This window comes from Oncorhynchus clarkii, chromosome 19 (assembly GCF_045791955.1).
Source record: "Oncorhynchus clarkii lewisi isolate Uvic-CL-2024 chromosome 19, UVic_Ocla_1.0, whole genome shotgun sequence".
Lineage (NCBI taxonomy): Eukaryota > Metazoa > Chordata > Actinopteri > Salmoniformes > Salmonidae > Oncorhynchus > Oncorhynchus clarkii.
Window position 1 is genome coordinate 37395078 of NC_092165.1, and position 18204 is coordinate 37413281.

The 18204-nt window shown below is 41.2% G+C and overlaps 1 protein-coding gene across 1 annotated transcript in view; it reads left to right on the forward strand.

The window, feature by feature from the left end:
• The first annotated feature begins 1773 nt into the window (after positions 1-1773).
• The window catches only part of LOC139375114 (lipid droplet associated hydrolase), a 64784-nt gene continuing 48353 nt past the window's right edge, over positions 1774-18204 (forward strand). Inside the window, exons 1-3 of the mRNA XM_071116589.1 lie at positions 1774-2170; positions 2753-2905; positions 16180-16314. Of these exons, the coding sequence (XP_070972690.1) occupies positions 2761-2905; positions 16180-16314 (280 nt within the window). The 5' untranslated portion in view covers positions 1774-2170; positions 2753-2760. The remainder of the gene's footprint in view (positions 2171-2752; positions 2906-16179; positions 16315-18204) is intronic.

Below are 18204 nucleotides of genomic sequence, written 5' to 3' on the forward strand. Positions count from 1 at the left end.
TTCTCCGTCAGCCCTCAAACATTAACGGCTCCCAGCTTGTGGCTTCTAAATAATAAGGAGTTCAGGTCTGGGAACTTTTCAGCCACCCCATCACACCACACCACATCACACCACATTCCATTGGAAACAGCAGCAACTTCACCACCACTGTTGCCTCCCACAGGCTGCATGAGAGCCTCCGATCTCCCTCCCTGCAGGTTTGGGAGCACATCCAATTTTGTGATGCACAGTGCCAAGCCTAGCTCCTCTTTGAGTGAACTCTTCACAGCTGGACCCAAATGACTTGCAGGTGTCTCTGTAGGCTGCACATCCCCGGCTCCCCCACTCATGGCCAACGGGGGCATCACCTTTGCCACATTGGGGATCACAGCTGGTGCAGCGTAACACTCAACAGGAAATGTCTGACAGCAGCCCGCCAACGTGAATATGGAAAATGTCCATATAGAGAGAGAGAGAGAGAGAGAGAGAGAGAGAGAGAGAGAGAGAGAGAGAGAGAGAGAGAGAGAGAGAGAGAGAGAGAGAGAGAGAGAGAGAGAGAGAGAGAGAGAGAGAGAGAGAGAGAGAGAGAGAAATTGATGGGGTGGGAGGTCGGATAGTTGCTATGTAAATGCAACAGCCAAACAGGACATCTTTTGAATGTACTGTCCCATCTGACAAGGTGCAGGTGTAACAGTAAGTACTGTGATCATGAATTTTGCTGGACAATGGATGTGATGTTCAGTGGTTGTAAGTGTGCTATGGTTCTTACATGTTTCTCAATCATTGCCCAGCTGCTGTTTTATGGACCTGGTCAGGCATATATCAGCCCCTACATAGTGAAAGCTCTGAAATGTGGCTAACTGATTTAGGTTTAGGCCAGATCCAATGAGTTGAGGAGAGTTTTATCTCCTCTCCCGAGGGAGGCTCTCAGTCCTGCATGTTAACGTGCTTCCTGAAATCAAAGCACACACACACACACACACACACACACACACACACACACACACACACACACACACACACACACACACACACACACACACACACACACACACACACACACACACACACACACACACACACACACACAGACAGAGGCATCTGCATTCCCATCAACAACAAACATTAAATATTCTCTGTCCCCTCCTGTACTCCCTGTTCACTCATGACTGCATGGCCAGGCACAACTCCAACACCATCATCAAGTTTTCTGATGACACAACAGTGGTAGGTCTGATCACCGACAATGATGAGACAGCCTATAGGGAGGAGGTCAGAGACCTGGCAGTGTGGTGCCAGGATAACAACCTCTCCCTCAACGTGATCAAGCAGTACCGGAGCGCCAAGTCTAGGTCCAAAAGGTTTCTTAACAGTTTCTACCCCCAAGCCATAAGACTCCTGAACAGCTAATCAAAGTGCTACCCAGACCCCGCTGTTATGCTGCTGCTACTAACCGGTGCCCCCGCACATTGACTCTGTACCGGTACCCCCTGTACATAGCCTCACTATTGTTATTTTACTGCTGCTGCTTAATTAAGTATTTGTTACTTTTATGTTTTATTTTCTGTTTTTTACTTAACACTTATTTTTGTTAAACATGTCTTAAAGCATTGTTGGTTAAGGGCTTGTAAGTAAGCATTTCACTGTAAGGTCTGTAAGGACAGAAACAATTTTATTTTATATTAAATAGCTTTGTTTGTTTGAAGAACAATGTTTTCACTCCAGCTCAGAAGGTGGCGGTAATGCACCTAAACAATGTTTTCCACACTGGTATTGAACCTCAATGAGAAAGAAGAAGACGAAGCAAACGGCGACGTTTCAGACCATTTATATTGTAGTTGTGTTGCGCAGAATATCACATCGTTAAGTATTGATGGGATTTCAGCCATATTAAACGCTGCTCCCATGTTTTAAAAGATCTGATACACAGCTGAATGGGCTCAGATCCCCACACATGCGGTCGTGTCTTCACGGTGTGATAATTTGCTGAACAGGGTTCAAATGTAGAAATCTAATCTGGAACGACACGGAAGACTGTCAGACTGGACCAGCACGAAGCCGGGTGCGCGCTATCGCTCGTGCTTCTTCAGTCTCACTGGCACACACTACTAAGGCATCACCATCTTCTGTGTAGCAAAGTATTTGGAATACAGTAGCTGCGGCAAAACATTTCATTTCGAGAAGTAATTTGGTATGTAATTATCGCTGTGAAAATCTAGCTAGCTGACCTATTAGCAACATAATGCTAGCTAGCCAGCTCACATAAACATTTTCATATGCAATGAGCTAACAAGTTATCTAGGTTGACTTCAAATGCAAGACATGTCATGTCAGACAACCTAAAAACGATTACTTAAATGCTCAACTAATGCTTATAAGGTCATATAGCTAATGTATTACACTGACTGGGTGCCAAAGTTCATAACACGTTTAGCTGATAACAAATAGGTGAAAGGTTGAGTGTAGTGTGTTCTATTAATCTCAGTCAAATTGGACCATTCTCGAAAGGACAGCCCCTACTAGCTACAGTAGCTGTGCAGTTGAGATGCATAGAAAATATTAGGCTACTTCTGTAAAGCTATTACTAAGGATAGGATGTATTTCATAGGGTGAATGTCTGATTATCTCCATAATAATGAAGGCAAGTACCCAATATTCATCCTATGAATAAAAAACAGTTTTTTGTTGCATAACAAACATAATGTAACATTTCCAGATGTACAGTATGAAATAACAATTCATAACCCTGTTTATGCCTCTCTCTCTTGCTAAGCCTTTGAGATGGGATCCTCGGTGATGGAGGATAAGGATGAGGCCTGCACAGAGCACCTATACTGCTGTGGTGCTGTCACAGAAGTGCTCAAATTCGGCACCCGTAACCTACACTCTGGCAATCAACCTAAAGTGCTTTTTCTCATCATACCAGGTGAGTGTCATTAAAGCATTTTCTTAATTCAAGGGAAATGCATTATGCTATCCCTGGTTAGATTATTGTGAGATGCCTGTCGTTTTCATCCGGAATCTGTATTGGTAAATCGACTACAGCCAAGGTATTTTGAGTGGGCTATCCCTTTAAACTGGAGATATAAAAGTGGTATTGTTAATACTACAAATTAAATTGTATTCCTGACTAATCAGTTTGCTGTAATTTACCCTTGGTGTCTCATCATCATGTCATGTGATGTTGATATGTTGATACTCACTATCCTGAAAGTCTGAGACTATGTTCTCTGGACCAAATAGTACACCAACATCATTTGGGTCTCGTATGCCTCGATACAACTCTGCCTATGTCACCCACTTCTTTGTGTTTAAATTTGGAAACTTTGAGAAAGATGAGCCATAGAGTCAGGGGGAGATTCAGTCATGCCAGTGACCTTTGAAAGGTCGCAGTGACTGGAGCTCGTTCATTGCCCTCTGAATATCACTGAACTTGGGGCTCAATGGACCCTTTATGGCTGACAGAGACACTGCGAAGGCCCTGTTATTGTAGACCAGCTGCCCTTTTCCCTGTGATCAGAGCAATGATCTTTGTGTCCAACCTTAGGTACAACCGGTGTTTCATACCCTAAAGCACTCACAGGTGCCTCTGTGTTCTCTGTAGGTGTGTGTGTTTTGATTGACGAATGGAAACCATGACCTCCTCCAATGAAACTTATGTTTTTTGACTGTTTCGATAGAACACAGGTGCGACAGCCAATCATTCTAAAACGTCAATGCATGTAGCCGACTAGAATTATAGACATTCAGTAGATACTTTTGTATATATAGTGTATGTGGACACCCTTCAAATTAGGAGATTTGGCTATTTCAGCCACACCCATTGCTGACAGGTGTGTAAAATCGAGCACAATGCCATGCAATCTCCATAGACAAACATTGGCAGTAGAATGGCCTTACTGAAGAGCTCATTGATTTTTAATGTGGCACCATCATAGGATGCCACCTTTCCAACAAGTCAGTTCATCAAAGTCCTGCCCTGCTAGAGCTGCCCCAGTCAACTGTAAGTGCTGTTATTGTGAAGTGGAAACGTCTAGGAGCAACAATGGCTCAGCCGTGAAGTGGTAGGCCACACAAGCTCACAGAACGGTACCGCTGAGTGCTGAATCGTGCAGCACTTAAATATCTTCTGTCCTCGGTTGCAACACTCACTATCGATTTCCAAACTGTCTCTGGAAGCAATGTCAGCACAAGAACTGTTCGTCGGGAGCTTCATGAAATTGGTTTCCATAGCCGAACAGCCACACACAAGCCTAAGATCACCATGCACAATGCCATGCGTTGGCTGGAGTGGTGTAAAGCTCGCCGCCATTGGACTCTGGAGCAGTGGAGACGTATTCTCTGGAAACATGTTCTCTGGAGTGATGAATCAGGCTTTACCATCCGACAGACAAATCTGGGTTTGGTGGATGCCAGGAGAAGGCTATCTGCCCCAATGCAGTGCCAACTGTGCCAATGATAAAATATGGCGACAACAGACATGGCAAGTCTGCTTCTAGCTCTTAAGCAACTTTGCAGTATTTTGTTTTTTGTGTGTACATTATTAGCCCAAAACATTTTTGTGTTATTACATACAGCCGGAAATAACTTTTGGATTTCAGAGCGGCGGTAACTCACCAGCATTACGACTTTCCCGAATTGTATCTTGTAACCCACAGAACAATTGAACTTATCACAGAGGCTGCTCCAAGATGCCGCCGGCGGAGAAGAGGTATTCGGTGTGGACTTCTAGTCCGACTCAGGAGGTGGACACACCATCCACCGCTTCCGGGTATATTGCTCGCTAATGTTCCGTTTCTGGACAATAAAGTAGATGAGCTCAGGCAAGCATCTCCTTCCAGAGTGACATCAGGGACTGTAACATACTCTGTTTCACAGAATCATGGCTACCTCGAGATATACTGTGTTCTCGGTTCATCACACAGACAGGAATAAAGTCGGGGGTGTTAGTTTCATGATTAACTACTCATGGTGTGATTGTGATAACATACAGAAACTCAAGTCCTTTTTTCACCCAACCTAGAATACCTCACAATCAAATGCCGACTGTATTACCTCCCAAGAGAATTATCTTCTGTATTATAGTCACAGCCATGTATATTCCCCCTCAAGGCGATACCCCGGCGGCCCTCGAGGAACTACACTGGACTTTACGCAAACTGGAAACCACATATCTTGAGGCTGCATTAATTGTAGCTGGGGACTTTAACCTCTTGAAACTATGGGGGCGCTATTTCATTATTGGATAAAAAAAACGTGCCCGTTTTAAGCGCAATATTTTGTCACGAAAAGATGCTCGACTATGCATATAATTGACAGCTTTGGAAAGAAAACACTCTGACGTTTCCAAATCTGCAAAGATATTGTCTGTGAGTGACCCAGAACTGATGCTACAGGCGAAACCAAGATGAAACTTCAAAGAGGAAGTGAGCAAAAGTTTTGAGGCGCTGTTTTCCATTGTCTCCTTATATGGCTGTGAATGCGCCAGGAACGAGCCTACACTTTCTGCCGTTTCCCTAAGGTGTCTGCAGCATTGTGACGTATTTGTAGGCATATCATTGGAAGATTGGCCATAAGAGACTACATTTACCAGGTGTCCACCCGGTGTCCTTTGTCGAAATTGGTGCGTAATCTTCAGCTGCAAGCATTCTTCCATGGGATTAAGAGGAGAAAGCAGACTTCCACGAACGATATATCATCGAAGAGATATGTGAAAAACACCTTCAGGATTGATTCTAAACAACGTTTGCCATGTTTCAGTCGATATTATGGAGTTAATTTGGAAAAAAGTTTGGCGTTTTGATGACTGAATTTTTTTTTTTTTTGTATTTCTTTTTGGTTTTTAACAAAACGGAGCGATTTCTCCTACACAAAGAATCTTTTTGGAAAAACTGAACATTTGCTATCTAACTGAGAATCTCCTCATTGAAAACATCCGAAGTTCTTCAAAGGTAAATTATTTTATTTGAATGCTTTTCTTGTTTTTGTGAAAATGTTGCCCGCTAAATGCTACGCTAGCTATCAATACTGTTACACAAATGCTTGTTTTGCTATGGTTGAAAAGCATATTTTGAAAATCTGAGATGACAGTGTTGTTAACAAAAGGCTAAGCTTGAGAGCTAGCATATTTATTTCATTTCATTTGCGATTTTCATGAATAGTTAACGTTGCGTTATGGTAATGAGCTTGAGGCTGTATTCACGATCCCGGATCCGGGATGGCTAGTATCAAGATTAACAAAGCAAATTTGAGGAAAACACAACCAAAGTTCTGTCAATACATTGACTGTAGTACTCGCTTAGGAAAAACATTAGATCACTGCTACTCGCCTTTTCGAGACGCCGACAAGGCCCTCCCTTAGGCAAATCAGATTACGATTCCATTTTTCTCATCCTTTCCTACAGGCAAAAAGTCAAACAGGAAATACACGTGCTAAGGTGTATTCAACGCTGGTCTGACCAATCATTTCCCAACAATCGTTTACAGACAGATTATTTAACTTATAGTTCACTGTATCACAATTCCAGTGGGTCAGAAGTTCACATACACTAAGTTGACTTTGCCTTTAAACAGCTTGGAAAATTCCAGAAAATTATGTCATGGCTTTAGAAGCTTCTGATAGGCTAATTGACATCATTTGAGTCAATTGGAGGTGTACTTGTGGATGTATTTCAACCTTCAAACCTACCTTCAAACTCAGTTCCTCTTTGCTTGACATCATGGTAAAATCAAAAGAAATCAGCCAAGACCTCAGAAAAATTATTGTAGACCTCCACAAGTCTGGTTCATTCTTGGGAGCAATTTCCAAACGCCTGAAGGTACCACGTTTATCTGTACAAACAATAGTATGCAAGTATAAACACCATGGGACCATGCAGTCACCATACCGCTCAGGAAGGAAACGCTTTCTGTCTCCTAGAGATGAATGTTCTTTGGTGCGAAAAGTACAAATCAATCCCTGAACAACAGCAAAGGACCTTGTGAAGATGCTGGAGGAAACAGGTACAAATGATCTATATCCACAGTAAAACGAGTCCTATATCGACATAACCTGAAAGGTCGCTCAGCAAGGAAGAAGCCACTGCTCCAAAACAGCCATAAAAAAAGCCAGACTATGGTTTTCACCTGCACATGGGGACAAACATCTTACTTTTGGGAACTGTTTGGCCATAATGACCATCGTTATGTTTGGAGGAAAAAGGGGGAGGCTTGCAAGCCCGAGGAACACCATCCCAACCGTGAAGCACAGGGGTGGCAGCATCATGTTGTGGGGGTGCTTTGCTGCAGGAGGGACTGGTGCGCTTCAAAAAATAGATGGCATCATGAGAAAAGAAAATTATGTTGATTTATTGAAGCAACATCTCAAGACATCAGTCAGGCAGGAAGTTAAAGCTTGGTCGCAAATGGGTCTTCCAAATGGACAATGACCCCAAGCATACTTCCAAAGTATTGGTGTGGCCATCACAAAGCCCTGACCTCAATCCTATAGAAAATTTGTGGGCAGAACTGAAAAAGCATGTACGAGCAAGGAGGCCTACAAACCTGACTCAGTTACACCAGCTCTGTCAGGAGGAATTGGGCAAAATTCATCCAACTTATTGTGGGAAGCTTGTGGAAGGCTACCCGACACATTTGACCCAGGTTAAACAATTTAAAGGCAATGCTACCAAAAACTAATTGAGTGTATGTAAACTTCTGACCGTTTGGGAATGTGATGAAAGACATGAAATCTGACATTTTAAAATAAAATTATTTTAAAAAATAAAGTGGTGATCCTAACTGACCTAAGACAGGGAATTTTTACTAGGATTAAATGTCAGGAATTGTGAAAATCTGTGTTTGAATGTATTTGGCTAAGGTGTATGTAAACTTCCGACTTCAACTGTATATACTATTTTCTATTCTACTGTATTTTAGTCAATGCCACTCCGATTTTGCAAGTCTTAATATTTATATATTTCTTTTTTCTGTTCTTTTACTTTTAGATTTGTGTATTGTTGTGAATTGTTAGATATTACTGCACTTTTGGAGCTAGGAACACAAGCATTTCTCTAAACCCGCAATAACATCTGCTAAATATGTGTATGTGACCAATAACATTTGATTTGATTTGTAAAGTTTGGTGGAGGAGGAATAATGGTCTGGGGCTGTTTTTCAGACCCCTTAGTTCCAGTGAAGGGAAATATTTATGCTACAGCATACAATGACATTCTAGGCGATTCTTTGCTTCCATCTTTGTGGCAACAGTTTGGGGAAATCCCTTTCCTGTTTCAGCATGACAATGCCCCGTACACAATGCAAGGTCCAATGGTTTGTTGAGATCGGTGTGGAAGAACTTGACTGGCCTATACAGAACCCTAACCTGAACCCCATTCAATTTCTTTGGGATGAATTTAAACGCCGACTGCGAACAAGGCCTAATCGCCCAACAAGTCCCCTCAGCATTGTTCGCATTGTTCTAACATAATGTTCCGAAATCCAACAAGCATTCCAACATGCACCCGCAATAACATCTGCTAAATATGGGTATGTAACCAATAAAACATTTGATTTTGATCTTGTTGAAAGACTTCCCAGATGAGTGGAGGCTGTTATAGCAGCAAAGGGGGGACCAGCTCCATATTAATGCCCATGATTTTGGAATTATAGGTTTGACGAGCAGGTATCCACCTACTTTTGGTCATGTAGTGTATATTCCTTAAAATGTTTACATGAAAATTTGTTCGTAAAAAGTTTGAAAACTTTTAATACCAGCACCTAATATGTTTTGTAATGTGTAGGCGAATGTTCTATATTCTGTGTGATTGTGTTGTGTGTGAGCCTCTGACGTCTTGATTTCCTCCTGAGGATCAATAAAGTTAAATTAAATAAAACGGAAAAAGTAACCAAGAGCAGCTCTCTTTAGCCTGAAGGGTAAATGGATAGGATAGCCTACTTGATACATAGGCCACCCTCATCGGCCACCCTCCATCAATATATCCCTCCACCCTCCCTCCAGGCATCCCTCCATTCTCAACAGATGGAGGAGAGTTAAAAAGGTCAGCAAGATCAAGGGAGGGAATGGCAATCAAATGTTACCTCCAGGTTACATTCCAAAATCATTCCACCAAATATTTCAGCAATGTTTGAAAAAAGCAAAACCAATAACTTGGGCTGACATTCCAGTGCTAGCCCTCAATCCACATGCCACAATGCTATTAGCAGTACCAGGCATGTTACTATTCGATAAACGTCTGAATTGTGCCCCTGTAATACCACCATGATTAAGGTGAGTTAAAATACATATTTTAAGGTGTGTAAGATTTACCACTGCTCATTGATAACTTCAACTGCTTGATTTTCGCAGAATAAGCCTACAAGGCAAATGTGTTTTTGGAAGTATAACTCAATCTTTGGAAGTGCAGTGGAAGCTCTAAGTGCACTGCAGGTGCGGGACTACGTCATTGCTGCGGTACTTCTGGCACCAAGCCGAGAGGTCAAAGACGCTAGGGAGGGAGGTCTGCACAGTGTTCAGCTCAGCAGGCCCAAATTTATAGGCACTAGAAAAGCGCCCTTTCTGGTGAGGGAAGAAGGGAGGAAAGATAACAAGTGGGAAAGACTGGGAGGGGTTGGTTTGACTTTTCCTTGAATTACTCAAGCTTAGAGGGATTCAGGAGTTGTCCTCTTCAAAAACTGATACATTTGGTCACGAGACATCTGTATTTAAAGAATTAGGCCTAATAGATACATATTGTGTAATGAGTCAGTCTCACATTAAGGTAGTTACAGTATGTCACTACATTAATAGTGCATCATCATGTGTCACTCTCTTATTGCCAGTGTCTGCTATATATATATTTTGGACCTGAACTGTGGCTAACAGGGAATTCCGTTAAAGGTGCACTATTCAGAAATTGCTCTACCATTTCTTGGTTGCTAAAATTTTAATTGATCGCATAATTTCAGTTTATGTGACAAAGCAAGCAAGTATAGTGTAGAGTCATTGTACCATCTAAACCGCTGTGAAATATATTTTCCAAATCCAAAAATATCAGTAGCTGGTGTACAAAACTGAAAGTAAAAGACGCAAAAATTCAACTTTAGAATGGGAAGCATAGAAATAGTGCCCATAGAACAGATGTATCACTTCTTAGACTTGCTTTCAATGAGAATGACAGATCTATAACTCATGTCTATGTGAATTTGGTCGGTTCGCCCAAATAGTTACATATTGCAGCTTTAAAGCGACAGACACACTAAAACAATAAGAATGTACTTTTATTGAGTTATTATATCTTAGAAACAAAGAATATTTGATTAAATAATGGATATTTCCAACAATGTAACATATAATAATAATTAAATAACTGTTTTACTAACTTTAATCTCTTACTAACTTATTCCCTAATCAAGAAGACTTCTGACTTTTCTTGCCTTCTATAGGCTGTCTGCTTCGTTCCTCCTATAGAGGGAGTGGTGTTACTGTCACACAGTGCTAGTTGGGGAAGGGAAACATATTAAAGTGTGGATTCAAGCCTGACAGCTCTCTCTCTACCCATTGTCTGCAGTTTGAACAGATGCAGGACCTCCCCTGGTATTTGATACTTTGACCCACAGATCTCTTTAAAGCATTATAAAGTAAACACCTTCTTCCTTAGGCTGAATGAAATACCATTATAGCCTCATAATTTGTCTGGGTCGACCCTGCAGGCTTAAGGAGCATGTAGTTCACTCTGACTGGTTAAATAAACAGATATTATTTATATGTAGTAAGACATTACATTACTAACTGGCTGCTCACCCTTTCAAGTTTTTCTCTCCCTTTTTTTTGTCAAGAGTTAGAATTATGAATTGAAAATACATTTTAAGAAGGCCATCTGTGAGAACCCCAAGAGAGCAGGGTGTGAGAGGAGATTTAGTAATAAAGAGAGAGTGAATGATGACTGTCAAGTCAAGACCCTTTGCCTGCAATGTGCAGCGTCGTCACAGACAGCTATGAAGAATGGCCTAACCAGTGAAGAGTAGCGTGCTGCTTATCCTTCATCTCCCTGAATATCCTTTATCTCCCTGTAGTCTGTAATATTTATTGTATCAGTTACATTTTTGGTACCAGTTGCTGAAATCAAAAATAGTTTTACATTTCAGTGTGCTTGTGAAGTCCTCATTGTAGTCTAAATTAGTTATGACTTGTTTAATGGCTAGCCGACATCTGGTGTGGCCTTTGCTGTTGCGGTAGATGGTGTAACTTCGTCGGAATTTCCCATCGCTGTCTCATCGAAAACAATGACATCTGAATTTCGTCCTGCTGTTGTGCTTTACCTACAGTACCTGAGTACAACAATCGGAAACCCTCTTTGCTCCCACTACTTCAATACCTCTGTCATGGATCATTCAGTACTCAGGTGTTTATAAGAGTCTTATTGTGGAGTTAAGTATTCAGGCTTTTCCCTCTCAACCACTGACTCATGATTCTGTGAGACCTCAGCCATCTCTCTCCATCAACTCATTTGTAACCCATTGTTAGTTCAGGTTTCTTACTATGTGCTCTGTCTCTCTTTCAGCCCACAGACTTAACATTGTGTACTAATGTCATTTGTTCTATCCATTTGTTTTTGTCTTATTTTTTCACAATAGGGGACTTCTGCAATCTCCTTCATGACCTCTCTTGAGTGAGAGGTACACTCGTCGCAACATAGAACCCACGTAATCCGCCCCTGGTCCATCAATTGGCTGTGAACACCAGACAGATGTAACCTCCAGCGATTCACATTCCAAACTCAGCTTTGCTGATAGAGACAGATGTTGGGCCCAAAACTCATACAAATACTGAAGCTTATGTTCATAAAGACCAAGAATCAGTTGAAAGTTCATCTGTTCACATCCCAATTATGTGTTCAGATTCGGGTACCTGTCTACTTTTTGCAAAAGCGCGGTCTGAGGTGTGGTCCCAGACTGCTACAGTATAAAGCTGTTTTCTTTTCTACACTTGCCCCGAGTTCAAACTTATTCAAGCTGTGTGACAGTGGGATTCAGGGGGCCTTCATTACTTCTCTTGGGAGTGCAAGCCACAAGTGGGATAATGGGGGCGTCTGTTGTGGTGCCTAGCAAAAATAGCACTGTCATTTCCAATGGCACATCTCTGGTATGGGCTAGGTTTCTGAAAACCTGCTTCTTGAGCATGTCTGGGGCCATCTGGGAGAGATTAGGAAACCCAGCGTGAATAAAAACATACAAATGTATTTAATCAGTAGGCTGGGAGGGGCTGTGGATGGAGTCTAGAAAAGGGTGCTGCATTTAAGGAAAGCCCATCCCCTGCACACTCCCCACTGTCTGGGAGAAAGAGGGAGTTGACTGTTTACTCAGCTTGTGGAGAGCAGGAGAGAGTCAACACAATGTTCAACTGCGGGAGCCTGGCAGATATGGAGAAAGGTTGCCCAGCGATGAGAGAAAAGAGGGGGCCTTATCTGTCATGGTCGGTTAAAGGGAAAAGTTGGATTTCACATTCAAGAAGGTCAAAACAAAGTGATGGTGTCCATTCTAACTGAATCTACTACAGTGGAGGCAAGAGCTTTCATGAGATTCAAATGAGTTGTTTTTTCACTGATCATCACAACCTAGGCTTACTCCTGTCAATGAAATGAATAAGACTGAATACGTTTCCACCTCCCTGAACTATTTCTAGGGGGAATTGTCCTTCTAATAACTTGTGCTTCATAAATACAGTGCCTTCAGAAAGTATTCACATCCCTTGACTTTTTAAACATTTTGTTGTGTTAGAGCCTCAATTTACAATTTCTTAAATACAACTTTTCTGTCACTGGCCTACACACAATACCCCTTAACGTCAAAGTGGAATTAGGTTCTTCAAATTTTTTACAAATTCATAAAAAATTGAAAGCTGAAATGTCTTGAGTCAATAAGTATTCAGCCCCTTTGCTATGGCAAGCCTAAATAAATTCAGGAGAAAAAATGTGTACAAGTCACATAATAAGTTGCATGGACTCTCTGTGTGCAATAATAGTGTTTAACATGGTTTTTGAATGACTGCCTCATTTCTGTACCTCACTCATACAATTATCCGTAAGGTCCCTCAGTCAAGCAGTGAATTTCAAACACAGATTCAATCACAAATACCAGGGAGGTTTTCCAATGCCTTGCAAAGAAGGGCACCTCCCGGATAAAAAATAAACGGAATGGAGGTAAGCACAGGAAAAATCCTAGAGGAAAATTTGGTTCCGTCTGATTTCCACCAGACACTGGGAGATTAATTCACCTTTCAGCAGGACAATAACATAAAACACAAGGCCATGTTGCTTACCAAGAAGACAGTGAATGTTCCTGAGTGGGTAAGTTAAAGTTTTGACCTAAATCTGCTTGAAAAAAAATCTATGGCAACACCTTAAAATGGTTGTCTAGCAGTGATTAGCAACCAATTTGAAAAAGTTTGAAGAATTTTGAAAATAATAATGGGCAAATGTTGCACAATTCAGGTGTGGAAAGCTCTTAGCGACTTACCCAGAAAGACATGCAGCTGAAATTGCTGTCAAAGGTGCTTCTACAAATTATTGACTCAGGGGTGTGAACTTATGTAAATGAGATATTTCTACATTTAATTTTCAATACATTTGCCGACATGTCTAAAAACATGTTTTCACTTTGTCATTATGGTGTGTGTAGATGGGTGAGCTTTTTATTTATTTAATCCATTTTGAATTCAGGCTGTAACACAAAATGTGGAATAAGTCTAGGGGTATTAATTACTTCTGAAGACTATATCTGTACTCTTCTAAGTCTATTTGCCTCCCATATTTATTTTTGTACACTCAGCTCAGCAGAGAAGCTTGCTTGCTCTCACACAAAGTGTTGTGCAACATCTTCAGCTGCATTTGGCTCTTGATTAATGACTCAGGATATGTGAATGAAAATATGAAAACACTACCGAGAACTGCGGCAAGTGTTCTGAACTTGGGGCCCACTGTAGTGAGAGTTCAGACTCCCGACTACAGGTTTTATCCCATATCCCTCAACCTCAAACCACTGTTTATCATTATTTCCCACAAAAGTCTCATCCATGGTAGGTCCATGTACTTTATGGTTGCCGTCACCCACCTTAGAAGAATAGAGTTGAACTCATATCCTAAATGTTTAGGATGGTTTCAAGATTGCATCAGCTTTCACAAGGAATCCAAGTCCTTCTGCCAGGCAAAATAAGACAAGTTAATTATTTTGCTGATATTAACTATGTGTGATTGTTACTTATTAGCTTGTTAGCTTGATGGGAGCATGTGGTTAGCTGCTTTCAGAATGCAATACATGTGGGTTCAAATCCAAGACTGTAGAGCTCTTAAATACAAAAACATCTAGATTCACATCTGTGTGTTGCAATGGCTTTACTTCGTCCTGAGGACATACCAGGGGAAAAAGTATGGGGTCTGCGTGTTGCCAGTTATTTCTTATGTGTTTTATACACACCCAATATTCATAAAACTAATTGGATGTATTTTGGGGATAATAGACAAAAATGAATGTAACAGAAGCAATGTGTTCACTCATTGACTGTATTTTCTCCCACCAAGAAATGTTCCAACATTACATTTTTAACAGTGGCATAATAACTATCCTACCAACAAACAACTCAACACCATTTTAACAAACAAATCATCCAGGTGAATTTTATCCAAAGTGTTAGATTGCTTTAGCTAATTGTTCCACATGCTTTAGCCTAAATGTGGCATGTTATTGAACGATGAATGTCTATGTGTTGTTGTAACACTCCTAATGGGAGTGTTCTTCCAAAGATTGCATCTGTGGCTCTCTCTCTCAGCACCCTCTCACGGGGGCAGTTATACATTGAACGCTCATGAAATGACACATACAGGCAAAATCATCATAACAAAGATTCCAAAATAATGCAGTTAACACACATCCGGATGATACGCAGTCACGCTTACAGTATACATCAAAATACCATATATATGCCTACAAGCAATTCAAACAAGCACTATATAAAACATTGACGAACATTTGTCCTGTTGGACAAAAGAAGACAGACCACACAGAGTAGCCATTGTTCTTTAGCAGCTACTATACAGTTTTCTTTACACTTTTATCGCACCCTGATAGTCCGAAATAAACCCCCACCCAGGATAAACTCTCTTTTTTTTTTGCCTATGGAATAAAAGTCCCTCTTTGTTCTGTGTAAAGACATCAGTACCATGAGCTAAATAAAGTTCCTAGCTAGCAGCTGAGCTGACAGTGCTACCTATGACGTGCTGCTGTATGGGGGCTGATGAGATTGATGGCAAAGGCCAGGGAATGACAACCATTACATGGCCAACACTTTGTTGTCTTGCGTGACATCTTCAAGAGTAGAGAAGAAAATGATTAACATACTAAGAAGTTGGTACGGTTGGCTGTCAATATATGTTTTATATGGTTTGTTTTATAGCATTTAGTCATGTAGCCTACCTCCATAAAGTGTAGTTTATGTTTTTGTTATGGATGTGCATCTTTCCCTTTCAAGAGGATTTGATACATATCTGGAGACATGGGCTTTGATACAATACAGGAATGATATGTTTGAGTATAAAACGATTCGGTTTGATTAGAGAATGAATCAACGTGATTCTGTGCGATACGATTTGATGCACTAACATTTGTTTCATAAATACATTCATTTTCCATTCTAAATAAAAATCTGCTGCTGTTGTAGCTCATGAGCTGAGCCTCTGAGCTGACTTGTGTGCGGTTTGTGTGTAAGTAATTATGTATGTACTGTAGGCACCTGATCTGAGCCATAATGGAGACTAGGCATCTACCAACCCGCTACCACTATCAGATTAGGGGAGGGCAAGGTAGCCTATGTATCCAATACTGCGGTTTGTGGTCCACAGACAGATGCATTCGTATCTTTTTTGTTGTTGTGTATTTTATCTTTATTTAACTAGGCAAGTCAGTTAAGAACAAATTCTTATTTTCAATGACAGCCTAGGAACAGTGGGTTAACTGCCTTGTTCAGGGGCAAAACAACAGATTTTTACCTTGTCAGCTCGGGGATTCAATCTTGCAACCTTTCGGTTACTAGTCCAACCCTCTAACCACTAGGCTACCTGCCGCCCCAACTTGTGAATCTGTGAATCGCTACATCCATAGTTTATATCATGTGGTGTTACATTTGCAGAGCACTTTATGATGTTTATAGTGTTTTTGACATATTTGCAGGTAACCCAGGTGTGGTTGGCTTCTACAAGACCTTCATGCAGACGCTTCACCAGACATTGGGGCGGCGCTACCCTGTGTGGGCAGTGAGCCATGCTGGACACTGTGTGCCTCCTGATACTATGGACATGATTGAAGGTACATAACTAATTCATATATCTTATTGAGAGTGCTTTGTGCAGCTGGACTTTCTATGAGTCCTTATTGCTGGTGTATCCACAATGATCCACTTCCACTTATTCACATCAACAGTACATCTCCTGACCACTAATGACTGATTAGCTAGCTTTGAAATGGGCCGGTCCTTGTTAGCTCACTCTCCAATACAAAAGACGATGCTAAGGATGGCGCAGGAGAAGAGGAATGTTAGCTGAGCTGGACGAGTTAGCCTGAGCCAAGGGGCCTCTCCCTCTCCCTCTCTAGCCAGCACCACCATATGAGCCCTGTAATATTCATTCATAAAGCAGTGAGGACGTTTTTATTGTGCCTGATACATGGGAAAGACATTACCAAGCCCTCACATGTAGTAAGTTAAATCCCTTCTCTGAGGGCTCATGAGATACATTGGACGACACAGTTTGGATCTGTCCACCTTGAGAAGGACAAAAGACAAATATATCCATCTTGAGGGTTTGTAAAGGACAGATAAGTGTGTAGGTGTAAGTTAACATTCTGTCAAAGTGTACCCTGGTAGGTAGACTCATTTGGATGTGCGATAACTAGCGTGAGTTCTGATGATAACTTGACGGAAGTCTTGATTTCCAGGCCTCTCTTTACGTAGCTCAAAAGCCTGGAGACAGACATGACAAAGTCACGTAATCAGACAACCTATTTTGACCATATAGATTCCAATGTTGAATTTGCAGATGTCAGATGATTATGGTCATGACACAATATATATATATATATATATTTTATTATAATGAGAAATAATGATGTAATACTTAGTATTGTCCAGAGGTTTGGTAGAGTTGGTCTAGATTAAATAGACATTCATGTAACAAAGTGAAGCATTGAACAGTTCCTCTTTTATTGTGAACACATGGCACACACTTGTCGAAACTTCCAACTCATAAATGATTCATGGAACACACAAGGCAAAGTCTGGAGATAGTCAATAGATACAGTAAAAATAAAATCAGACAACCCTGCCAATTCGTAGCATGTCATCCGATCATCAGAGAGAATAAATGAAAACCACTCTGTTCAGCCTGGTGTTCTAGGGGGTGACAATGAGCAGCAGCCCTATCTCAAGATGGGCAGGGAAGGACTCATCTTTTATCCCAAAACCTTAACAACGGCCCTGATTAAGACCAGAGAAAGGCTCAAATTGTCTAGCAGCAAGTCCTGTGTTCATCTCAATAGTCCTTCATCATGTCTTTCCATTTGGTGAGATGCCCTTATCCAAGGAAATCTGCTCACTATGATTAGGATTTACTGTAAATACTACTAAATCATTTATCTGCTTGTGGCTATGATAGCCAGGCTAGACCTGCACGCTCATGTGGTTATCATTCAGTATTATTCCAGCATTACTAACTAGGTGTTCATTCTTAGGATGGCACTTTCCATATCCACTCGACTATTACCCACATCCAACATGGAAACACAAACATGTCTGACATATCAGCTTCCTTTTCACCTCTCTTCTTGCGGCTTCAATCCAAGCCTTTGGGGATTTACCACCCTGGTCAACCCCTTGAATGCTTGCCATTGATTTACAACTTGTCAAAGAGCATTCAGTTTGCTAAGGGATAGGGTGGCATCGTAGAGCAGCAGCTTCTAAAACCTCTGGGACGTCCAAGGAAAGGCCTCGCCGATACAGAGAAACCCATACAGCATTGATTGGGCCTCCTCTGACTTTCCAGTGACTTGTGCAAATTAAAGACTGGCAGTTATTATTATTAACAGCTAATGCATACTTGATGAAGTTGAAAAAAAGTGTTCCAGTTTTGGAAAAACAAACAAGAGTAAAAAAAAAGTGCAGCATTAAAGGTTCTATTCCAAATCTTCCAGTGGTAGAAGTGT